Source organism: Physcomitrium patens, chromosome 6, assembly GCF_059467195.1.
Source record: "Physcomitrium patens ecotype Gransden chromosome 6, ASM5946719v1, whole genome shotgun sequence".
NCBI lineage: Eukaryota > Viridiplantae > Streptophyta > Bryopsida > Funariales > Funariaceae > Physcomitrium > Physcomitrium patens.
This window is the reverse complement of record NC_143415.1, coordinates 11,767,949-11,792,726: the sequence shown is the minus strand read 5'-3', so window position 1 is coordinate 11,792,726 and position 24,778 is coordinate 11,767,949. Positions and strand designations below refer to the sequence as shown.

Here is a 24,778-nt window from a genome sequence, read left to right as displayed (position 1 = left end):
ACAGCGAATGTAAAGTCCGCCCACCTTTATCGTAAGTCCATCGGTAGGCATTCCCTTTTTTAACACTGAATGGTTAGCCTCCATGAACATCACCTCTGATTTAGGTGATTACCTCCTCTTTTGATGCAACTGCCTGGTTTTTCAGGCATGTTTCAGCCCCCCTGTTTACACAACTGTCTGTTTTGCTTTTGTAACTACCTCTTTAGTTAGTGCGAACACATCATCTCTCTCGTAGGTACTTTTCACGCTCCTCTTCGTTATCTATTGTCGATGAAGTAAGGTGTAATTTAGACCAACCCTGTTTCCCTTTGCTGAGCAGGCAGCTTTTGCACGAATCGAGAACAATTCTTATATCCTCAACAAGGTGAGGTTAGCAATTGCCAATCATTACTTTGTCCACTTAGGAACCCCAAAAATGCTCTACATGCAACTATGATTAAAAGAGACGAGAAAAATTGTCTCTTGATTATTTTATAAATTCCCCTGTAGTCAAACATTTACTTGGTGAAGCTATGTCAATTGATCAAATCATTTTGTCATTATAACGTGGTCCTTGTCACTTGCCAAGCAGAAGTGTTAAGCAAAAGGAATTTTGTGTGAATTTGAGCCACAGTTAATCTTGTGAGATATTTTGTACTAAAAATGTATGTAGGAAAAAAATTGGGCTTGGGAAAAAGTCAAGCAAGTTAGTAAGTGAAATAAATAGGTTATATTCTTGAATAATACCAAATATATACTTTATGCATTGCAAAATTCATACTAATAGCCAATGTAATGGGTGGTGTCATCTAATAGTTAGGAAACAAGTAAATATTATACATATGACTAAGAAGAAGTAGAAGAGGTTGTTTGGTTGAATTTTGAAGTTCATTTTATATTTATATAACTTGCAAGTTGTGTATCATTTGGTCATGTATCTATTTATTTTAATATTGGTAGTTTTTTGGCTTAACAATATCTAGTATTTGCACAGAAGTAAATTTCTATAATATGACTATGTTTTTTTATATTCACAATAGAATAAACTTGGCACAATTTTATAATAATCGCAATATATTTTTTTATTAATAATAGAAGATGAGAATTTAGACTATGCTATGCATGATTCTTCTTCTAAGTTCAAGAAACAACAGTTGTGTAAAAATAATCACACATAGATCTTATATCATATGTGACAAGATATATGCGTGTTTAAAAATTAGACAGTTTTGAAAATACAAGACACTTATTTCTTAAGTAATGAAACTTGAAAATTTACAATGTTAAAATGTTAAAATAGATACAATTTACATATGTAGTAATTACATTAGTGAGAAAATTAGATATTTAAAATTATATTATAATAACCAAAATATAGCTATTGTAAAAATTTTGTATTTTGTTCTTTACATGCAGAACAAAATGATGCATTGAGAAACAAAACTAAAAGGATATAATTTTTTTGCATTATTACTTACCAATGTTTTTTCCTTTGGATGTCTACAAGGGGTAGGGTAGCTACACAAGGGAGTCAATATTTAAAAAAAATGCATAGCAACTGCTAAATAGTATCAAAATTTTGAATGTAGATGTTTAATTTAGTTGGTTGTGAATGTTATAAAATCCTAACCATATTAGCTTAAGATTTTTGTTTTATTTTTTCCAAAAAAAGAATATAGATAAAAGAAGGGGATAAAGCCAATGTTTTTTTTTTTTTTTTTTTTAATTTTTTATTCTTAACATCACAACAAGGTCAAAATTTACACACATGTTCAAGTAATATCAAAGTATAGTATTTTCTTTAAATTGAAATATGGTAACCCATTAATGTGTATTTTGGCACTATAAACTAATAGATACCAGGGTGATTGCAAAGTTACAGGAGACATAATACCCTATTAACAAAACATAATATCTACAAAATATCATTTCATGACAAACTACTGAAAGCAAATGGGCAGGGTTTTAATGTATCCTTGCTCACGGTATCCGGTCACCGTGCGTGACAAGCTCCAGCAGTGTGAACGGGGCCATCTTCACACGAGGACATTTTCCGACCCCTGAACCCGTAGATGAAAAAGAGAGATCGACGAGGTGAGTCATCCAAAAGGTTCATTCGTTCATGGGGCACTGAGGGATTGATTCCTCGGCAGGCCAGCCAACGTCGATGGGGATGGACCACCACCACCCTCCTCTTCTCATCTCCTTCTCTTTGCCAAGGAAATGCATGCGCGCAGGCTTGATTGCTTGGATTCTCAACAGTCTCCGTTGCTAGCTGAAGCTTATGAGAGTAGTTGCGTGGATCCACTCACCCACATCGTTTTTTTTGCGTTGTTTCTAAACGTCATTGGGTCACATTTGGGTGCCTGTTTAGTTGAGGAGAGAGAGCTTGTCAACTGGGGGTGTGGGGGGAGGGCTGGATTCAGCACTAGAAGGAGGGCTTCGGTGGAATGAAGGATGGATCCCATGGGAGGAATCGAGAGGCTGATCAAGGCCGCCAAGTCTTCCGGATCGCTCAACCTTTCCAATCGTGGTCTCGCGTAAGTCTTATCCCTCAAACGCATTCGTTGCTTGCCCGATCCGCACTGGATTAGCTTTTGGTCAGTGGGAATGGTCGCTAGGGAACATGTTTTTTGAAAAAGGTGAATAGTATCGGGGTTGTTCCCTATTCGCCCTCGCGCCTGTTTGGGTGCATCATGTATTTTTCGCCTCAGTTTAGGACTGTTTGGAATTAGCTAAAATTTTGGTGAGCTCTATGAGTTGCGACATAAGATTGTGAAAGTAATGGAGTCAATATCCGCGCCTCGGTTTCATTGAGGGTTCAGTTATGCAAGAAATTTCGATTGCAACCAACTTTTTCCTCTTGTTCGTGGATCGATTCGATTGCCTAGTTCCTAGACTACATGGTAGTTCTGAGATTGAAGGGGTTAGTATCGATGGTCAATGAACCCTCTATTATTTTTCAAGATTTGCTCCTGTTCTGTAGATTGAGCTGACTCAGTCAAGAAGTGTGTATCGTAAATGGCTGGAACGATGGTTTATATGTCACTGAAATTAAACATTGGGTAACACTTGGACTGAAGGAGCGACGCTTTCTTCAAGAACATTGGTGTTTATGTAGGAATTACAAACTTTCAGTTGTTGCAAGCAAGCGCATTTTCTCAGTATCGTATTTCGAATCTGTGACGAGTAGATGATTGAATCGATGCGGGTTCTGGATGCTTTAGGGTGACCAGTCGCGATGGTTACGATGGCATTGATGTCTTAGAAGTGGCACCGTCCTTGAATTTGGAATGCAGTAGCTGACAATTTGATGGTTTTGAGGTTTGGCTAAACCTTGAAAGCAGAAATATTATCATTAATAGCTTGATAGATGGAAAAAAGTGAAGCGGGATTTTTAGGAAATTTAAATTCTAATTCATTTGAGGATAAAGATGTAGTATAAGTTCCCATTGAAGGTCAGAGTACCAAGCGCAAGATATAGAAGTTATTTGTCGATATATTCAAGGTTGTCATTCGTGCTCTTGTTGACAGAGAGGTTCCTCCCCGAGTGTACAATTTGCTGAATGAAGGTGGATCCGAAGAAAAGTGGTGGGAGGTATGACTATGCCTTGAAATTTTGTTGTTTTTTCAATGCTGCTGCCTCGAACTTTGACCCTTACGATGATAACAAGGCAATTTCAGTAGCGTTCAGGTTCTGAAAGAAAATTTAATTTTGATGATTCAAGATGTTCTCTGGAAGATCCTGGTTGTGGACCATTTAGTAAGCATTTTGGGCCAATTTTGGGCTCTTGGTTGTGGATCATTTAGAAAGCATTTAGGTTTTTTTCGATGAATTAGGGTTCGGACCCTGACATAAGTTGTTATGGGGTTGGTCAATACATTGTTCGATGCTAGGTGGTAGAGATTCACAAGCTGGACATATCCCACAACAGTATAGCAGCCATATCTGATCGATTGGGGGACATTGGTTCTCTCACTTTTCTGAATCTGAGTCATAACCAGCTATCATTTCTCCCTCCAGCCATCGGCAAGTACGTTTTATTTGACTCTTTGTTTCCGTCTCATTCGTTTATTATCTTCTAAGTGGTAAAGTTTCTTACACATTGGGTGTCGTGCTGGGTAGTCTCTCACTGCTGAAGATTCTTGATATTTCTGGGAATTCTGTTGTTGAGCTGCCTTCCGAGCTAGGGTTTCTGACCGCTCTAGTCAGGTATGCTCTTTCAATCACTTCAATTTCTTGGAGGTTCATGTTAATGTGCTTCATTAGGATCCTTAAACTGCGTGTGTATCTTCATAGGAAAAGTTTAAGATCGAATGCTCGTCTTAATGTTGCTTAAGTTGGTAAAGCTGGAGCTCACTGACGTATTGCTCTCTGTTGTGATAGACTGAATTGTGCAAGCAACTCCTTATCAAAGCTTTCCAGTAGCCTTGGCAATTGCACCGAGTTGGTTGATCTCAAGGTGCGATACTATTCCAATTGGTCTATCTGTCATGGTTAATGTTGCTACGTTTTGATTTTTGATTGTCACACTGTCGAAATCATCTTTGACTGGGTTTTTGAAAGTTACACACTGTTTGATCGTGTAAGACATTTACATGCCTGGATAGCATTCATCTTATTGAATGATATCATTGTTGTTGAACTTTCTTGATAAGTTTCTTCACTCTCTGGACTCGTGGTCTGCAATAGGACCTAGGCAAGCTTAAATGACAGGTTTTATTTTGACATTTTGTCAGGCTCACAACAATTTGCTGGTGACACTTCCGGAGGAACTAGGGAACTGCTCAAAACTTTCCACGCTCAATATTGAGGCATGAAGCATTGTACAGATTATTTTTTGCTACCATTATTGCTGATTGCCGTTTTTTTCTAATAGTATTTATGGATGTGAAGTAATGCTCATATAGTTATGCTTTTGTGTTTCATTATGGATATGCTTTTACGTTTGCATTAGTTGCTAACACAAGAGTGTCAAATCTTAGAGAAACTGAGTTCTTGAGGTTCTCTTCAAGTTTGTCAGGCTAGTTTATTGACTATAGACAATGGTGGTGTAACAGAGCAATCGCCTCAGTGAGCTATCTGAGAGCTTATTCAGCGCCCTCTCAGGTTTAACTGAATTAATTGCAGGTAAGTCCCTATGGATGAAAATAATATGTGAGGATTTATGTCACTCTCTGCAAATAGTATCAATAGACGGAATCTGCTTTGTATCTAGACATCTTTGTTGTTTCTTGACTTCTTACTTTCACCTTTTTGTTTCATTTGCTTGTGCTTGCTTCACAATAAGATTTCAAGTTTGAAATTTTGATCATAAGTCTTTGAGGGATTCTGTTATGTTTTTATGTTGATACTCTGCATTCAACGTATTTTTTGACCTCCTGTACGCAGGAAGAAATTCACTTACAGCGTTGCCTAATTCCTTGGGAAGACTTTCTAAGCTTATTCGCCTTGATCTTCATCAGAACCGTATGTATCCCACTACAGAAGCAGAGTGGGCAATTTGTATTCTTGTCTAATTGTTTGTGGATATTGCGGGTAGACTCATTTTACTTCCATTTTGTTCCGTTTCTTTCTTGAACATCCTCTGTACGTGAGAAGAGTATATAAGTAATGCTTCATGTTGCTTTGTCGTAGGCCTCACTTACCTTCCACCAACAATTGCTGGCTGTGTAGCCTTAATGGAGCTTTATCTGGGGTATGGATCTAGTCGAAATGCTATATTAGTCAGGAGATATTTTCTTTTGTATTGGAGTGACATACAATGAGCGTAATATACACATGTAGTGTTCACTACTGACCTTCCAGCACCTCTTAGGTTTAAGCGTTATCAAACACTGTTTACCGTCGCCCTTGCATCTAGTTAGGTATGAAAAGATCACTATTTAAAACCTTGGCGAGATGCGTTACTCGGTGTGATGGGTGAAGTGATTGACCTCGCTTGGCATGCTGTAGCAGCTTTTGCCATCTGTTCCTAAACGACAAAATATTTTCCTAGTTTACTAATTGTTAGTTACCTGTGGTTTCAGAGACAATTTACTAAAGGTAGTTCCTGATGAGATTGGGTCTCTTAAGAGCTTGAGCAATCTTGATCTTCACTCGAACCAGGTATACGTTGTGTCTCTTCTTTTGTATGGAGTCATGTGGGTCATGTGATGCGGAAGACGGCTTCATATTCTTGTTAATTTTTACTTTTGAGTCGAATGAACCAATTTTTCGGATGCTGTGTGGTAGTAGTCATTTATATCACGTGCATATCAGCTGACAGAGTTCTCGGCAAAGGCTTGCTTATTACGGTTGTCACTCCTGGATTTATCGAACAACAACTTGTCTGGTTTGCCAGCTGAGCTTGGTATGTCCGCTCTATGCTGTTTTGTACTCTTCCCTTTGATGTGCATGCAATGAACACGTCTTATTTGAATAAATTTGAAGTATTGAGCAGCTTTTTATTTTATCGCAGCAGTGACACTTTAGCGAGATCTTATTTCGCTTAAATGACTGCCGTCTATCTTAATGTCTGAACATTGCTGCATTATTTTGAGGCAGGTGCTATGACTTCTCTACGTAAGCTACTGCTGGTTGGAAATCCAATGCGGTCTCTTCGAAGGTACAGTCTTGAACTAAAGCTGAAGCAAATGACATATTCACACTTGGTGTATGTTGGATCTATCAGCTGATGCATCATGTTCAAGTATCAATGTATCCGAGCATTTGTTGCCCTTCTCATTTAAAGCGCTGCGTGTGATATGTTCTACTTGCAGCACACTTGTCATGGGGCCAACTCCAGCTTTGCTCAAGTACCTTCAATCTCGAATCCCCCAAACAGAAGCTGAAGCAGGCTAGTATATATACGTCCACATTGAAATCACTTGGTGCAATGTACTTATCTGTATGCAGACGAACATAAGTACCTTGTTGCATACGACTGTGATTGTAAGTTTTATGAGCATTTGTGGTCTTTTTCAAGTGTGTAAAACACACGTTGACTCCCAGATAAACGGATTCACCATGCCGGAGTGTTTACTAATTAGAGGTGTTAAATATCGACTTTTACAGAAGCTGATGAGCAGGCCCCAGCTACAGGAAATGTATTTGGCACCATAGGGCTATCTGACCAAATCGTTCATGCATCTCGTCAGGCCACGGCTTCAAAGGTTTGTCCTCTTTTTGTGAAAACCACCGCACTTTGGAATAATAACACGGCTGTTTTGAGATTTATATACAAATTTTAGTGTTATGTTCTTTGTTTCGGCATGGAGTTCCGCGCATTGTTCATACTGATTTAATTTTCCAATGAACGTTTTGCATCCGCCTATTCATTTTGATACCTACTATGTCAAACTCTACTCAGGTATTAATGTGTTCTAAATGTACTGTGTCAATGGAGGGTCTTCTTTGAACCTGTCATGAAACTCTACCAAATTTTCATCTCAAGCAACGACTCTGAAAATTTTCAAGGTAAAAGATGTACTTTTTGGGGGTGATAATTTCGTGTTATATATCCAGGTTCTGTCTTTGCCAAAGAAAAATCTTTCAGAGATTCCCCCCGCAGCATGGGAAGGAGCTGATATTACAACTCTTGATCTATCTCATAATCAGATCAAAGTATTGCCAACAGAGCTTGCCATGTGCTCAGCATTGGAGGTGAGATAACTTCGAAAACACCTTATCAATTTGTTCGATATCAAAGTGTATCCCATGTGTTGCTTTAAAAAGAGCAACATTAAACTAGCTATCGAAATATTTATTGTCAAGTTTGTAAGATTATCTTCTCAGCATCTCGAAACGTACCTAGTAGAAAGTGTGATGTTTTGAGATTCGCACGGGAATAAAATGAAGATTCCTAGTTGTTTTATCACCCAGGTTTTGATGCTATCAAACAACAAGTTCTCAGAGTGGCCAGGTGCAGTACTAGGTTCTATACCGAACCTCCATGAGCTGCTCCTTGCTTACAACCCCTTTCGTGAGGTACACTTAACCTTTTCAACTATATCAATTTCTATCTTGATATGACACATCCTTTGTTACATAGTTTTGTGCAACAGTATTTATACCCTGGTGGTTTGTGGAAGAGTGCGCATAATTTTGGCATATGTTGATTACATGAGCATTATTGTAGCATTAAGATGCACTGACCATGTCATCGTGACAACACATGGTTGGTTCTAACTGACTGCAGCTCATCTTTTATTGTAACAGTTTCCTCAAGGTGCCTTTGTCGCTGTAGCGAAGCTTACTGTGCTAGATTTGAGTGGAGTTCCAGCCCGCTTGCCTCCTCCTCCAGCATTAGCAGAGATGCCGAACTTGCAAGAACTTCGTTTGAAGTAAGTAGAGCCTTCCTTGTGTGTACACTTGAAAACTGTATTGTGACATGCAACGTATGTCCAACAACACCAACTCAGAAACAATTGTACCGGCTGTCTTTTCATAGTCCTTTTTCTTTTTCTGAATAAACATACGATATTTCCAGTTCCGCTTAAGTAGGACTAAGTTTGGATACGAAGGTTTCTATTGTGAAGGAGACAGGATTCCATAGTCTTTCAATTTCTCTGATTGTTTGGAAGTCGGATTTCAGGCGAGCGCAGCTCCAGGACTTCCGAGAGGATTTGAAATCCTTGCAGAAATTACGCATCCTGGATGTCAGCCAGAACTTCATTAGTGTCATTCCTGAGGTGTTCATCGTAAAACTACTTCTGTACTACTAATTTTGCTGCTTTCTGTGAATGCAACTTTGACACTGCAATGCTTGTGAACTTCAAAAACAGTTTAGCACCTATTTTTGTCGGGGTAGTGTTGCATCAGGCACGCTTATGCATTTGCAAATGTCTTCTCCTGTATTCCATTTCTGTAAGCTACACTTAACTTTATATTGACGCTCTGGTTGATGTTGCAGTGGGTCACTTGCTTGGCTCGCCTGGAGACTCTCGACATCTCTGACAACAACATCTCGCAACTTCCACCAAAATTGGTACAGTACAGTTTTTGTTTCAACTTTCCCGTATGAGTAGGAGTTCGCCAAGTTCGAGACCTAGACTGTTTCAACAAACATCTGGTTGTTTGGGTGCAGGGATTACTTGAGCCTACCTTGAAGCATTTGAAGGTTGATGGGAACCCATTGCGAAGGTATTTCACTTCAAATCCTTCCCATGCGACTCACATGCCATGAGTGACAGGTTTTGAAGTTTTTTTTAGAGCTGCAGTTATTTTTCTGTTATTCTACATAATATTATGCCTACATCACAAGGCTTTCACGCTGCTTTAAGAAAGTGTCCAAGTCGAATCTTTTTGTGGTCCTCTTCTTTGCTGTCTTAAAATCCCAGCGAGGATAGGTCTGGTGCTTGAAGAGAGACTTAGAGTTTGATGTTTGATTACTTGCAGTATAAGGCGACCAATTTTGGAGAAGGGAACAAAAACATTGCTTCAATATTTGCAAGACAGGATTCCTGCTGGGGCTAGGTGATTGCTCCGATAAGCGGGATTCGAATGACTGATTAATCCGACGGTTTCGATGGAGTGCAATACATATATCAAACTAGCCAAGTTCTCTGCCTCATACACAAACCAAGTCGAGTGTTGCTATCTCCAGTCCTCTAGGTTTTGAAAGTGCTCGTTTTATGAGCGTACAAACCTGCACGCTCACACACAAGACCTGTACGCTCGTTTTGTGAGCGTTCAGGTTTTTCTATAGCTACAATTAGACCAAGACTGAACCCTCTGATTCTCAAACAGGTTTTAGTGAGGTAATTTATTATAAAGGCAAGTTAAGGTCAATTATCCCGTTTCTCAATGACAAATGTCATTGCCAAGATACATGAAAGTGTTCCGAATTCCTGATTATTTGTAAAATGGATTCTCATAGCATTTTTACGCCATTGTCAGCTCTATCCGCTTTCTAACACTTATTTAATGGTCTTACGGTCATTATCTGCAACTATCATGTTCAAGAATCGGCGTGCAGAACGGAGAACAGAGATTTAATGTAAATGTGTGATCTAATGCCCATAATTCCGAACTCATCGAATCCAAGTGGACTCACCAACAAATGACTATCGCTTAGAGGAAGTGCAACCTCTCCGTTTTACGATTCTCAACGCACACTCAAGAAAAAAACTTTAAGATCAATTTAATCTATATGAATAAGTAGTGTATAATACTAACAATGTAATCTAGAGCCTCAATCTACATATCAAATTAGTTTTTATTATGAACTGAAGAAACAATTCTAGAATTAATTAAAGTGACTTATAATAATTTTGGTTGTGTTATACAATCTCTTGTTGTATTAACCAAATCATGATATGTGCCATCACTTGAAATAAATAGCATTTTGTTTTTGGTTGTTGAAAACTTGGCAATGTTCATACTGCATTTTGTCTTTGATAAGGTTGTCAAAAAGCTGAACAATACTTTTTCTAAAACCTTTGCATAAATATAAATAACATGCTATAATAAATATATACAAAATCCTTCTCATTTTAATTTAAACATGTGAATAATTTTATAATTATTAGAAGCATTCAAATATAAGAAATTTCAATTCTATATTTGCATCTGTATTTTACAAATTATAAGTTGCTATTATAATTTCATCTAGAAATCTTCTCATTATTTTTTTATAAGAGTGTTGCTAATGCTACCACAATTTTTGCTACTGCTACTATAACTTGTCAATAACCACATACCATCATGATTTTTACTAATGCCAGTATAAGTTGTTCTAAACTTGTATTGCACACCACAACGCACTTTATGTAACATTGGTAATGTATTCTACAATGGATGATAATATTATATATATATATATATATATATCATTCTCATATATATATATATATATATATATATAATTTCGATTGATATTTTTTATTTTACCAATTCTTCAAATGATAAAAAGAAAAGAATAATGCCATTGTAATTGGAATGATATCCATTGATAAAACATTAAAATAATACTATGATAAACAATTGGCAAAATTACAAGTTTTTATTAATGAATCTTTTTTGGTTGAATAGTCAAATCATGAGGCTCCTTATTTCATATTATTTACAACAAAAATTTCTATTTTACTAATTTATAATTACAAGATAATAATAAAAAATAAAGAGATCTTAATCAAGAATAAAATCTAACTTTTATAAATAATAGTTACAACATAAAAGCCAAAATCATAATATAAAGTAAGTTGCAAAACATTAATTGTGAACAAATAAAAAATAAATTGTAAACTATTAAGATTTTTAAAATTAATAAAGAGTAAAAAATATACATTTTAAATAGATTTTTTTTATAAATTTTATTGTTATTAAGGTTATAAATCAAAACAAAACAGAGTAAATTTCTTATATATTAAACAAATTATGAAGGATTTAATTTAAGTTATGCACCTTGAAAGCTAGTTAGTTTTGGTCTAAGTTTAGGCCAATGATTTTCAATTGATCTTAGATAAAATCTTTTATAATAACAATCAAATTTTAGAATAAAAAAGAATTAGATTTTGTTACTTCAATTACATCTTTAAACTACAAACTTACTTTAGATTACAAAAAGCAAGGAAGAATTATTGTAACTTGTGAGATTCTATCAATCCATTTTTATTTTTTTCTAAATATAATATAAGTAAGATTTCAAGTTATAAAAAAAAATTGTATATTTTACCACATAATTTATAAAAATTATTTAATATTAAATATGTCTAAGATAGAATAAACTATAAATACCACATAAATTGTAATGTATTGTAATTAAGTTGATATATTAGTCTTCTTTACATCTTATTTAATAAAAAGATGTGTTTAAAAGAAGATCCAAAGGCTTTACATAAACTTGATAGAGTTAATGTATTCTTTTTTGCTTTAGTATGTTAAGGCCAAAAATATATAAAGACTTATATTAAAAAAAATTAAATATATATATATATATATATATATATATATATATATATATATCTTGGTTAGAAGTCTTATAATAAAAAATAAAAAAAATACAAAAATACAAAAGGAACAAAAAAAAAAGCTAAGACTAAGACTTTAAAAAGTAGATTTTATGAAATCAAAATTTATCATTAGACTTTTTAATAAGATATTTGTAAAAATTATATATTATTATTAGTAAATAATCTTAGTTTAATTTATTTTTTTATAAACATCCAAAAATAAAACTTTAAGATACAATCAAGTCTTTAGGATTTTTATCTTCTTTAATCTAAGGTCTTTATAAATCATATAGTACTTTTTTGATTTAAGATGTTTATTTCATATCCTCATCTTCTTAAACAATAAAATATAGATCTTATCTTTAAAAATATTACTATCAAGGAATAAAAATATAAATTTTAACTACATAAATAAATATTATATAAATATATTTATGCATATCAACATATAATTATAAATTTAGAAGAATTAATTTTTTTTCATATTAAAGAAGGTTGATTTAAATAAAATTCTTAAATTTAAGAAAAAAAATTATTAAATCAATCAAAGATAAGCACTATATGTATAAGATACTAAAATAATTGAATGATGGTTAAAACAAACTCAAAAACTAAAGAGTAAATATAGCATTGTTAACATATCACAACATTTTTTTTGTAGCAATCTACTTATACATACATTGAATGACGAGTAATATGTTAGAATAGAAAATACTATGTGATATAGTTGTAATCATCCAAAACCCACTTTGAATTTAGATTATTAGAACTTAAGATTTTTTGTTCTTATATCCAATTAATCAACTAATCCAACAAACATATTTTGTTGAGTAAAAAATATAAATAAAATAACAATGCATCTATAGGTATATTTTTATTTTTAAGATATCTATTATAATCTCAATTATCTAAATATGTACATATAAATCTCTATTAATTTATTTCTTATTAAGTAACTTTTTACTATTAATTAATCATAATTGGAATCATTGTTAAAAGATTTTTCATACTTAGAAGAAAAAAAAATGGGAGGCTACAACTTTCAAAAGCTTCTAATTGATTTCAATTGAAAAAACTCACTTGATTGACTTAATATTTATAAAAACAAATCAATGTGAAGAAATGATAAGGCATATATTTTTATTTTATTTTATTTTATTTTTTATGTAGCAAAAATAATATTTTCTCTCAAAATTTAAAATAAACCTATCTCAAAGATGTGATTTTTACAATAATTTTGTCAAGTTTTGCTAAAAATATCTGTAAATCATTTAACAAATTTATGATACTTGTAAGAACATTGAAATCAAGATACAAGTTGACACATGAATACAGCTTAAATAATAGTAATAATTTAATATATTCCATGTCTTTTTTCACTTTATACTATCTCCAAAAAGAATTTTTATTGCAATGACCTCGCAAAGTGGACTTTCTAGGTATAAATTGAGTTCAAATGTCAAAATTTTAGGGGAGAAAATGGAGAGTAGCATGAGGTCCATTGGACATTTTCGTTGAAAGCACTCATTTTATTTCATGTGTCAACTTTGACTTCCTCAACTCTACCTTCAAGGAAATCTATCGGTGGCAACTTCCTCAACTCTATGGGCAGAAATTCGTCTCGTGTTACCGGATTCGCGGTTGTCTGCCCAACGGCTCTCATCTCAGCCCTACCGACGTTGCTGACTTGCATTGTTTGTCTGCAGTTGAAACATCATTGTCGGGAAGTGCTGTTGTGGAAGCGCTTGTTATACAAACCTCTGCGGAGTGTGGGATGCTTTCATGTTTCTTTACGGCTGCATTTCGATTCTGATCGCGTACTGACGCTTTTGTTTTTCGGGACTTGAAATTCGAACTGAGCGTTGTTGTGCGAAAAAGCTTCAGTTAGGGTTTTGATTAGGTGGGCTTCTGGCTTGATACTCTCAGCGCCAGTGTGGATTGTAGTTGGCTGATTTTAGAAGCGGTTTGGTTTGCTTTTCTCGAGCGATTGATTTCTGCAGGAATGAAATGTATTCCATGTGGCATGAAGAGGTTATTCTGGGGTTTTTTTTAATATACTAACTGAGGAACTGATGCGTCTGGGTCGTTTGCAGTGAGTCGGTCGTGCGCTACTTACAGCTACTGCTGCGTCTTTGGGGAAAGTTTCGGCGTCATTAGAAGAAACCTCATCATCAGCAGGTAAAGTGAGAGTGGGAATTTGACATCTCTTCGTCTTTAAAATTAAAGTAATTAAATTAAAATATATGAATGAATGAACCAACTAATCTGGAATGTTCTTTTTAGCGCATAATTCATCACGACGAATTTGATATTGGATTTTGAGCTCAGTTGTTGAAGCGATTGCGCGTTTGCCGTTTCTTTGTTAGATTTCTTTAAAACTGGGGTAGAGATAGGTTCACACTGTTTGGGTTCCATTTTTCTTTCAAATTATTTAAAATTTTAGTCCCGCTGTGGCTTCCTCTTGCAGAAGCAAGTTGCAGCTACAAGTAATGAGAAGGCATTGCTACAAATTGCCAAACACTTGTACAAAAGCATAGATCGCCAGTCCGAGAAACCACGTACATACCCTCAGAGCTGTAAGATTTAATTGGAGAAGATGGTATATCCCTTCTCGAGTGCGTCTTATTCTCCAAGTTCAAAGGTGCAAATATCATTTTCTGCGAAAGACTTAAAAAACAGGGATGTTGTGGGTACGAGTGATCCAATGCTGGTCGTGTATGAGAGAACTGCGGCGGGGAGAGAGAGCGAGCTTGGGCGGTCGGAAGTAATCCCCAACACATTGAATCCCAAATGGACCTATCAACTGACAATTGACTATCGCTTCGAGGAAGTGCAACTTCTTCGTCTCGCCGTTTACGACGTGGACTCAAATTACAAGACAAAGACTTCGGACCAATTCGATCTAAATAAGCAAGATTATCTGGGAGAAATGCAGATCACGCTTGCCGAAGTCATAAATTCTCCTTCACATGTGCTCACCAGACCACTCCAGAGACGCAACCCTGATGGGCTGGGTCATTCTCGTGGGGACCTCTCCGTCCGTGCAGAGGAGGTCTCCGAAATCTCGAGGCCTGAAGAGGTGGAGCTGGCGTTCCGCTGCACCAACTTGGAAAACCGCGAAATGTTTTCGAAAAGCGATCCCATCCTTAGAATCTCAAGGGTGCAGCCAGATGGGTCAATCACACCAGTCTATCAGACGGAGGAGGAGGAGAACAACCTTAACCCCATTTGGCGACCATTTCGGACTACTCTCCAGCAGCTGTGCAATGGAAACAAGGACATACCGTTGCTTTTAGAGGTTCTGGACTACAACAGCAGTGGGAAACACAAGCTGATTGGTTCAGTTAAGTGTTCGCTGAACGGACTGCTAGAGCTGGCTCTAGCGAAGGCGTGCTTAACTCTGACTCGCCTCTCTCAGATGGCAAGACATCATGATAAGGGTCGGGGCAAGCTGTTTGTGGACATGTGTGTGATAATTCCGGTGTATTCTTTTCTGGACTACGTGTTTGGTGGGTGCGAGATAAGCTTCTACGTGGCTGTGGACTTCACTGCTTCGAACGGGGACCCTCGTCTGCCTAAGTCGCTGCATTACATTGATCCAGCCGGGCGCTTGAATGCATACCAGGATGCGATAGTACAAGTGGGTGGCGTGCTTCAGTATTATGACAGCGACAAGATGTTTCCAGTTTGGGGGTTCGGAGGGCGAATACCGCCGAACCAGGGGGTGTCTCACTGCTTCGCCCTGAATGGCAACGAGAGCAACTGTGAGGTGTCTGGAATTGACGGCATTCTGGCAGCATACTCTCAGGCCGTGTGCAGCGTGGAGCTGTATGGACCCACCTGGTTTGCACCTGTGATAAGGCAAGCGGCTTCCTTGGCAGAAAAGTATCAAAGACAACAGAAGTACTTCGTACTCCTGATTATCACGGATGGTGCAATTCTGGACATGGATGCCACGGTGGATGCTATTGTGGCAGCATCGAACCTTCCACTGTCCCTTTTGATAGTGGGTGTTGGGAATGCGGATTTCAGCGCCATGGACCTCCTGGATTCTGATAAAAAGAGGCTCGCAACCAAACATGGGCGAGTAGCCGTTCGTGATATTGTTCAGTTTGTGTCCATGAAGAGCGTGAGCAACGTGGAATCAGCATTTAAGAGTTTGTTGCGAGAGTTGCCCGACCAATTGTTGTCCTACATGAAGACCAATAGAGTTTTTCCCAATAGACCTCCAGCATAGTCCGTGGCCATGTTGAAGGGCCAAAACCAGTTGAGGTGTGGAGCAATGTTGGCATGGCGTGCATGTTGCTATGGTAAGCGTTCCAGGAATTGTAAGAGGAATTGTTGTTGCGCTATGATCTTGTAAATAATGTATGGTAGTGTTAATATAATCTAGAATCTCAATCTGCGTATGAAAGTAGTTTTGTTATGAACTGAAGAAGCATATTTAGAATTATAAATTGCACGAGCACCTCGAACGCCTGCGACACGGTATGGAGAAAAAGTTGAGCCTCTGATTGAGGCAAGAGTACCACATAAGAAAAGGAAGAGGAGAAGAGCAACTGTCAGTAGATTTTGCTGAAAAACTGTAGTGTACGGGTGATTTTTCCACTTTCTTTTAATAGGTTGGCAAGACCAAGCATTGTAGTGGGTGTTGGGAATGTGCGTCTTCCCCAATTTTGTGGCGCCCAATTGGGAAAGATTTGTATTTTGCTTGAATTATGCGATATCATGACATTGCAATGGGGTTAGAAGGACTATTTTATAAGGTCCAGATGTATTTTTACACGGACAATAATCTAATGGCCATAATAATAGCTATATTTTACATTCGTAAGCTTTGTAAGCGCTGTTTAATTTCACCATTGCAAGAGTCCTTCTCAAAACAGTAGCTATAGAAGAGACATAATTCATGACTAAATTGGTTACTGCCTGGGATTCAACAGTAAAGAAACCAAGTCCAGTACACATTCAAATGCGTGTGGAATCACAACACACATTAAAAGAATTCCTCATGAGCTAACCGTAGGGCTTCATGGTTCCTTCACAACAGTGGCACTACACGCTTCACTGTGGATCGGAAAACTTGGAAGTCATTTTACATGGTAAGTCCATCAGGAGATCAGCTGTACCTAGTCTCTTCATCTCACGAACCGCGTCCTCGGAGAAAGAGACAAGAGGGCTCTGACAAATCACAGAAATCACACATGACCACTCTCGCGAAGAGAAACGACAGCATCTCGTCAGCTCATTACACCATCTGACGACAACCTCATCCATCCACCCTAATTGTAGAATAATAAAAAGTGACGCTGCACCAAGCCAACGGGAGAAGACTGTACACGTAACGCGAATGGATTGTCTGAACAACACAACTGCTCACACTCACATTCATAACCTACGTCGGCACCCATGCCCTCCAACTGTCCACCACTTGCCCGCACTCAAGATCTGACACCTACAAACACTGCCGCACAATCCTCGCCGGAGAAAACAATGCCCTAAAAGCTTCCTCTTAATATCGGGAGGGATCGAACCTGGGTCACGTGTGTAAGGATAAGACTTGGGAATACATGCGCAAGCTAAGGTAGACGGAGCATTCGATTTTTCTACAGGCGTCGGAGCCGGGGTTCGATCGTGGCCGAACGCCAGGTCCCCAAAGTCGCGCCTCCGCGTTTCGATTCGGGTCATCAAAATTGGCTTTGCCAAGTTAATTAATTAAACTTTAGGGTTTTGCTTGGGAAGTTAGAATGATATAAAAGTTGGCTAACATGTGTAGCATGATTGGAATTGGTGTTTGTTATGTATTACTTGTACAAATTATAATGAAAGTGATGATTGACATCCAAAATACTTTCAAATATTTGATTTTTTTAAGAAATGATTTATTTGTGCATTGACTTGCATTTGATTTTGGACCATGTGAACTGCATTAACCCCCATGTCAAAATATATATATGTATATATTTATAAGTTAAGATAACCTTCCACTAGTCACATGAACCTTTATTAGAAATAAATATAAGCCTTTAAAATAGGGTTATATATATATATATATATATATATATGAGAACTTGGTTATAATACAAAGACACAAAGAAGTCTTTTGATTGGCCATAAAGAAGGGAACAAGTGGAATGCAAGGAACATGGGGATAAGGAAACGAGAGAGCATGGAAGAACATGGAAATGGATGGATATGCTCGAGATTGTGGTGCCCAACATCACACCTTTCTACTAGTGTGTCTATCTATCTATCTATCTATCTATCTATATATATATAATGACATTAAATGTGGAACAACTGAAAATTTTCAGCATACCTAAACACCGTAAAGCATTTGTTGGAAATATTGAAAGAATGAAATGGTATTAAAGGTTTAATAATTATCTACAGAACTAATTTATAATATACAGTGCAACCACCTTGAAATATAATTTTTATAATATTAAAATAGTTAAATTCTTTGAATGCTGCTTACAATTATTTAAAATTAAATTTTAATTATTTTGAATATATAATAACAACTAATTATATGATTGCATTTTCTAATTAAAAACTTATATCATGTAATCATCATTGAATCTTTGAACTGATACATATGATAAAATTTCATTGTAAATCAAATTATATTTTTGAAATTTTTTAAAATGTTACATAAAAAATGTAATATTGATATGTTTTAAAACCCTATATATTATAACTTAGTATAAATGTGAAATTGAGGCTAATTAAGTTACCAATGATTATAAATATATTTTATTTACTTATTTATTTATTTATTTATTTTTGTTTCTCTAATTTGTTGTTTTAATATATATATATATATATATATATGTGTGTGTGTATTCATACAAACATACAGAGAAACCACATTCAAACCTAATCGATGTATAAAGAGGCTTTTTGAAAAGTTTTAGTTGTGTCTTTATAAATCAATACCAGCATGTCTTAAATAGATACATATATTATAGGATGTTTTTAATAGTTATTAATGATGTTATTTTTAAGATAAATATTCCCCCATAATGTGTATCACAGAATAACAATGCTAGATTTTGGGTTCATAGTTTTTTCAATTTTGTAAGCCAAAGTTTTATAATCTTATATTCATACCATTTGTGAGTCAAACTTGAAGACTGTTAGAGCATTTCAAGATTTGGACTTTGAGCTTTCTTTGCAACAATCAATTCATTAAGCACACAAAAAGTTAACGCCTTTTACATAGATATCCTCCATAAAAAATAAAACCATCCAAATATTAAATAATGTCATTAAAAAATCTCATTCCAAACAATTCCGGCATGATTTTTTTGAAAAATATGCTCAAGTACTAGTTAGTGATTTATTTTATTTTATTTTATTTTTTTACTATTTTATCATAGTCTCAATTAACATTTAAAAGCAATTAAATCTTCAAAAATATTCTAAAAGATTTTATGAGCAATTTCATACTTTTAGAAACTTCGATAAGCTTCCAAAAAATTGATTGCACTATTCAAGTGTTTGCAAAAGATTCTGTAGACTTTTGAGCAATCCGTGATTTAATCAAAATCTTCTTCGAAAATCTTTGTAAAACCTAATTGTCATTATTGAAACAAGTAAGAAAGTAAAAAGATCTGGTATCATTGATTCACACTTCATCATTCAATCCATTTCATGAAAGTTTTATATGAGTAAATAAATAAATGACTTCAAAGGTTGGGTACTAAAAACAAATACAACAGTTCAAAGTGATATTAAAACAATGTTGACATGAGTTTTTTTTTTTATTTTTTTTTTATTTTTTTATCATCATCATTCCAACAAATCTATTGCAATGCAGACGTATGGCCAAAGTCACAATATCATAAACTACCCAACATGCCATTCCCTCCTTCAATTACCCTGTCTTTTATAAAAGAAACAATTTACAAAACTTCAGCAAGTCAATGCTTCATGCACTAAAATAATTTGTCCACTAAAACCAAAGAAAGCTAACTACTGTACGGGTTTTTGCACATTGAATAAACCCTAATAATAATAATCATAGTAATAAAATCATCACCACAAAATAGACACCCCACATTGGCTCACAAAGCTATAAATGTGGAACGGGAACATTATTTATTTGTTTGTTGAATAACAAACTCCAACGAGGAAGCTCCCTCTTTCCCCTCAACCTACTAACCACGCCTTTGCTTCACTCTCAGTTCCCATTCTCCCGGATTATACATGTACACGAACACACGAACACACGAACCCACACTAATATAAATTAACAATATAGTATAACTAAATAAATAAATAAAAACAAATAATGGAAGAGAAGGGGAGACAGCTCGGAGCCAAGCGCGTCCTCAGGCTTTCCATTGAAAGAGAAAAAGTTCCTGTGGGCTGCCCGAGATCTGCCCGAGGTGCCCGTCTCGGCATCCCGTATAGGTGCTGAAGAGAAGCAGAAGCAGGTTCGGGACGGGTCGGGTCGGGGCCCGGGACGGGGGGTGAGCATGCTTCCGCGCATACTATATATACATATGTTTTAGGTTTGGGGGATGAGTGGGGTGGAATATAGGGAATATACATACACAAGCACGTACAAATACGTATTGTTATTGTGGCGGTGGTGGGGCAGGTTGGGTTAGATAATGGCGAGGCATGAGAGTTCACGGAGGGAGGGAGGGAGCGGAGGAGCATGTCATCGTGAGGCTGCCACCGCGCCCATCGCAGCAACAGTAGGGCAGTCGACGTTGAAGCATCCTAAGTTTATCGCTAGGGAGGGAGGGGGCGTGGCTACTCCCTATTCGGCCTCCAGTATATTGCTTCCGTGAGGTGCTAGGATTTGAGAGATATAGAGCAGTCAGCATTTCTTCTTCTTATTCCTCGGTGGAGGGTGGGGTTGCTGGGAGTTTAGATAGATCCATGGGATTGATGTAGAGTTTAGGGCAAGTTAGAGATGGTGGAGGGAGGGTCGGGGAGAAGTTGTTGCCGGGTGGTCTCATGGTGACTTTCTCTCACGTAGTTCTGCATGGTTGTATCGAAGCTTTAACACGCTACGACGTGGCTTAGGCTGTGAGTAGCGAGGGTAGAGAGAGAGAGAGAGGGGGTGAAAGAAAAAAAACTAGGAAATATTTTTTGGCGTTTGATTAGAGATGGCGAGTGGAGCGGGTTTTCTGTCTGCGGAGGCGAAGGCAGCGAGTGCCGGGGTAGGTGTTGGAGTGGTGGTTGGGAATCATGGGAGCGCGGGATTGAAAGGATCCGCGAGTAGTAGTCGAGGAGGGAGATGGAGGCCGACGACAAGGCAAGGCGGGCATCACGGTGGCGATGCGTGGGTGTCCCAGCGGGTGGCTGTCACTGGAAACAATAGGGCTGGCTGGGGGCACCAGCAGCCCGGGCATCAGCAGCAGACGCAAAGTGCGTCCGCTGCAGCGACTACCGCTGGGGGTTTAAATGCCGAATTCTGTGGTCGGAGGTCGACGAGGTTGGTGAGCAAGTTTCATCATGGACGGCAGAAGTTGTATATGGGAAAGCACAGCCCCGAGGCGGATTTGGCCGCGCAGGAGATCCTGTCAGCGCCGTCAACACCCTTGAATTCAACTGCTTTGTTGTTGGAGAAGTGGTCGCACCAGCTCGTCGGTCTGGAAGATTTTCCTTATCTGCTGCGCGAGCTTGGGAACCGGGGTGAGTGGGAGCGAGCTCTACAGGGATACGAGTGGATGGTGCAGCAAGTTCATCTTCGGAGCGAGTGGAGTAAGTTGGCGAGTATCATGATCAGTACGTTAGGACGACTGGGGAAGGTGGAAATAGCGCTTGATGTGTTCAACAGAGCGCAGAAGGCAGGATTCGGGAACAACGTGTATGCTTACTCTGCTATGGTGAGTGCTTATGGGCGGAGCGGAAGATGTCGTGAGGCGCTCAAGGTTTTCCAGGCCATGAAAAAGGCTGGATGCAAGCCGAATTTGATTACGTACAATACCATAATCGATGCGTGCGGGAAAGGTGGAGTGGACCTGAAGCAGGCCCTCGATATCTTTGATGAGATGCAGAAGGAGGGCGTGGAGCCTGACCGTATCACCTTCAACTCACTCATTGCTGTCTGCAGTCGGGGTGGTCTGTGGGAGGACTCTCAGCGAGTGTTTGCTGAAATGCAACGGAGGGGAATCGAACAAGATATTTTTACCTTCAACACACTTATTGACGCCGTTTGCAAGGGAGGACAAATGGAGCTCGCAGCTTCCATCATGACGACTATGCGAGGGAAGAACATTAGTCCTAATGTGGTCACGTACAGTACCATGATCGATGGTTATGGAAAGTTGGGGTGCTTTGAGGAAGCTATAAGTCTTTACCACGACATGAAGGAATCAGGCGTTCGTCCTGATCGCGTTTCATACAATACACTCATTGACATTTACGCCAAGCTTGGACGCTTCGACGATGCCTTGATTGCTTGTAAGGACATGGAAAGGGTTGGTCTGAAGGCCGACGTGGTTACTTACAACGCGTTGATCGATGCTTATGGGAAGCAGGGGAAATACAAGGATGCCGCGTGTCTTTTCGATAAGATGAAGGGCGAGGGTCTTGTTCCCAACGTGTTGACATATTCTGCTTTGATTGATTCGTACTCGAAAGCAGGCATGCACCAAGATGTTTCAAACGTGTTTACCGAATTTAAACGCGCCGGGTTGAAACCAGACGTTGTTCTGTATAGTTCACTTATCGACTCATGCTGCAAGTGTGGTCTGGTCGAAGATGCCGTAGTCTTGCTGCAAGAGATGACACAAGCTGGAATTCAGCCAAACATCGTGACTTACAACTCACTCATCGATGCGTACGGGAGATATGGCCAAGTATGTGTAATATCTGCATGAGTTTTAAATCTTCGCTGTGTTTCTTAGTTTTTAGCCAGTAGGTAATTCTTCCTTGAAATTGTTCAGATATGTGTCTGGTGTGGGCTTCATTCACTTGGAAGGTTGACTTCGATGTATAGTGTAATTAACATGTGGGATATCTGCAGGCTGACAAACTGGAAGCTGTGAAGGCGAACATGCCGAACTCCGTTCAAAAAATTGGAGAAAGGAGCATGGAAGTTGTCCGCAAACCCCCACCCTCTCAGCAGAATGCGAGTGACCACACTGGTGTCTTAGCTGCTGTGAGTGTGTTCCATGAGATGCAGCAGTTTGGGTTGAAACCAAATGTTGTGACATTCTCTGCTATACTGAACGCCTGCAGGTGAGCACTGTCAGATCAGATGTGTACGCTATCATTCGAATTTGTAGCTTGGATTACATGGATGTGTGTCTTGAATCTTTGTGATTGACTTGGATCAATTGGATGCAGTCGGTGTGCTTCGCTTCAAGAAGCATCTGTACTGCTGGAACAGATGCGCTTTTTCGATGGCTGGGTGTACGGTATCGCTCATGGGCTTTTGATGGGTTTGAGAGAGCAAGTCTGGGTTGAGGCGCAACGATTATTCGACGAGATTTCTCGGATGGACTACGCTACAGGAGCAGCGTTTTACAATGCTCTTACGGATGTGCTGTGGCATTTTGGTCAGGTTAGTTAACTATGTTTTTTTAAATCCCTTTTCTGTGTGGAATGTGCATCTCGTGCTTTATCTTAAATCCCGTTAGTCGATCATACAAATCGAGTCTTGTTGATATGGTTATATATTCAGTAAAATATTATTCTCATATTCAAGGGTTCGTTCTTCATGTTCGAACAGAGACAGGGAGCTCAAGAAGTAGTTGTTGCTGCGAAGCGACGACAAGTGTGGGAGAACGCGTGGTGGCGTTCGGAGCAGCAGTTCTGTCTCGACCTTCACCTTATGTCTGTAGGTGCAGCGCAAGCTATGCTGCATGTCTGGCTTCTTGATCTCAGAGCCTTGGTCTGGGATGGCCATGCCCTTCCTCGAGTGCTCAGCATCTTGACGGGGTGGGGAAAACACAGCAAAGTGGCAGGTGTCAGCACTGTGAAACGAGCTGTAGAATTAAGGTTACAAGAGATCAAGGCTCCCTTTCAAGTTGGTCGATACAATGAAGGACGTCTGGTTTGTGCTGGACATATAGTTCGGGAATGGCTCGGAGATCCCAGGACTTCCAAACTACTAATGCTTCAAGATGCAATCGTTAAACCGAACCTGCAGTGGAATCGGCTTCCTGATCTTGGATCGTCTTTGAAAATGCCTCAATTGGCTGAAGTTGCGACGTAGACTCAGGAATCGTCTGTTTTTACTTTAACTGTTTTTGAGGTAGCGTGATTTTCATTATGTCTACTTCCAACGCATTGAAGTTGAAAGTCCTTCAATTATCGGAGCGAGATTGCAGCTAATTCGTCTTCAACATTCGACCTAGGTCCTACAATCCAACTCCACCTTCAGAATTTCAGATCATAGGCGAGGAGGCTCAAATGAGTTATTCGATTGCCTTGCTCCAAAGGACCATTCGAAATGATCTAGTTGGTCTCTTATCGTATATCATCAGACCGTGACTGATGTTGGTCCTCCAGCAGGTGTTACCTGATCCAGACCATGCGCTGTTCGGTTAGTTTAGGTTATTCTTGTGGCGGAGGCACTACCTCCGGAATTGTACAATATCAAAATTATGCTCTGAAATGAGCTGTCCTTTTATGTAGAATAGATGTTATTACTAAATGTTCAATGCATTCCTATTTCAATCTTCAGATGTGTCTGGATTCGATGTGGCAGGGCAACTCTGAGTTCATACCACATGAGGTGGGAAAGTGCATAAGAGTAGACTGTGTCGCAGTTGTACATGTATTCAATTGGAGACTGATTCGAAAATCAGGAAATCAATTTGGCACTAGGAGAAAGAACAGCGGGAGTTTCTGTAGGATACCTTCACTCGGGTTCAATGTCAGCATTTTATCGTTT

The 24,778-nt window shown here is 38.2% G+C and overlaps 3 protein-coding genes across 3 annotated transcripts; all 3 read left to right on the top strand.

Annotated features, from left to right (window-relative positions):
* The first annotated feature begins 2,161 nt into the window (after positions 1-2,161).
* LOC112284140 (plant intracellular Ras-group-related LRR protein 6) lies at positions 2,162-9,852 on the top strand. The gene is made up of 21 exons (XM_024523731.3): positions 2,162-2,519; positions 3,514-3,577; positions 3,877-4,013; positions 4,106-4,192; positions 4,367-4,442; positions 4,720-4,794; positions 5,041-5,110; positions 5,372-5,449; positions 5,618-5,678; positions 6,010-6,088; positions 6,242-6,332; positions 6,527-6,587; positions 6,742-6,818; positions 7,037-7,134; positions 7,487-7,624; positions 7,844-7,948; positions 8,180-8,304; positions 8,556-8,652; positions 8,874-8,948; positions 9,048-9,103; positions 9,359-9,852. The coding sequence occupies exons 1-21, from the start codon at positions 2,437-2,439 to the stop codon at positions 9,438-9,440; spliced, it is 1,815 nt and encodes a 604-aa protein (XP_024379499.1). The 5' UTR covers positions 2,162-2,436; the 3' UTR covers positions 9,441-9,852.
* Positions 9,853-13,426: 3,574 nt separating this feature from the next.
* LOC112283764 (protein BONZAI 3) lies at positions 13,427-16,742 on the top strand. Its single transcript, XM_024522872.3, has 3 exons — positions 13,427-13,813; positions 14,007-14,091; positions 14,381-16,742. Exon 3 carries the CDS (start codon positions 14,510-14,512, stop codon positions 16,148-16,150), a length of 1,641 nt encoding a protein of 546 aa, XP_024378640.1. The 5' UTR covers positions 13,427-13,813; positions 14,007-14,091; positions 14,381-14,509; the 3' UTR covers positions 16,151-16,742.
* Positions 16,743-20,596: 3,854 nt separating this feature from the next.
* On the top strand, positions 20,597-24,567 carry LOC112283763 (uncharacterized). Its single transcript, XM_024522871.3, has 4 exons — positions 20,597-22,736; positions 22,904-23,118; positions 23,227-23,443; positions 23,612-24,567. The coding sequence occupies exons 1-4, from the start codon at positions 21,039-21,041 to the stop codon at positions 24,095-24,097; spliced, it is 2,616 nt and encodes an 871-aa protein (XP_024378639.1). The 5' UTR covers positions 20,597-21,038; the 3' UTR covers positions 24,098-24,567.
* Positions 24,568-24,778: the final 211 nt, after the last annotated feature.

What these genes read in the sequence shown, in the direction of transcription:
- LOC112284140 (XM_024523731.3), top strand. Translation starts at nt 2,437, where the DNA reads ATGGATCCCATGGGAGGAATCGAGAGGCTGATCAAGGCCGCCAAGTCT. An exon ending in CCGAGTTGGTTGATCTCAAG is followed by an intron (nt 4,443 to 4,719) that starts GTGCGATACTAT and finishes ACATTTTGTCAG; the next exon opens with GCTCACAACAATTTGCTGGT. An exon ending in CCAAACAGAAGCTGAAGCAG is followed by an intron (nt 6,819 to 7,036) that starts GCTAGTATATAT and finishes CGACTTTTACAG; the next exon opens with AAGCTGATGAGCAGGCCCCA.
- LOC112283764 (XM_024522872.3), top strand. Translation starts at nt 14,510, where the DNA reads ATGGTATATCCCTTCTCGAGTGCGTCTTATTCTCCAAGTTCAAAGGTG.
- LOC112283763 (XM_024522871.3), top strand. Translation starts at nt 21,039, where the DNA reads ATGGCGAGTGGAGCGGGTTTTCTGTCTGCGGAGGCGAAGGCAGCGAGT. An exon ending in CGTACGGGAGATATGGCCAA is followed by an intron (nt 22,737 to 22,903) that starts GTATGTGTAATA and finishes GGATATCTGCAG; the next exon opens with GCTGACAAACTGGAAGCTGT. An exon ending in TGCTGTGGCATTTTGGTCAG is followed by an intron (nt 23,444 to 23,611) that starts GTTAGTTAACTA and finishes ATGTTCGAACAG; the next exon opens with AGACAGGGAGCTCAAGAAGT.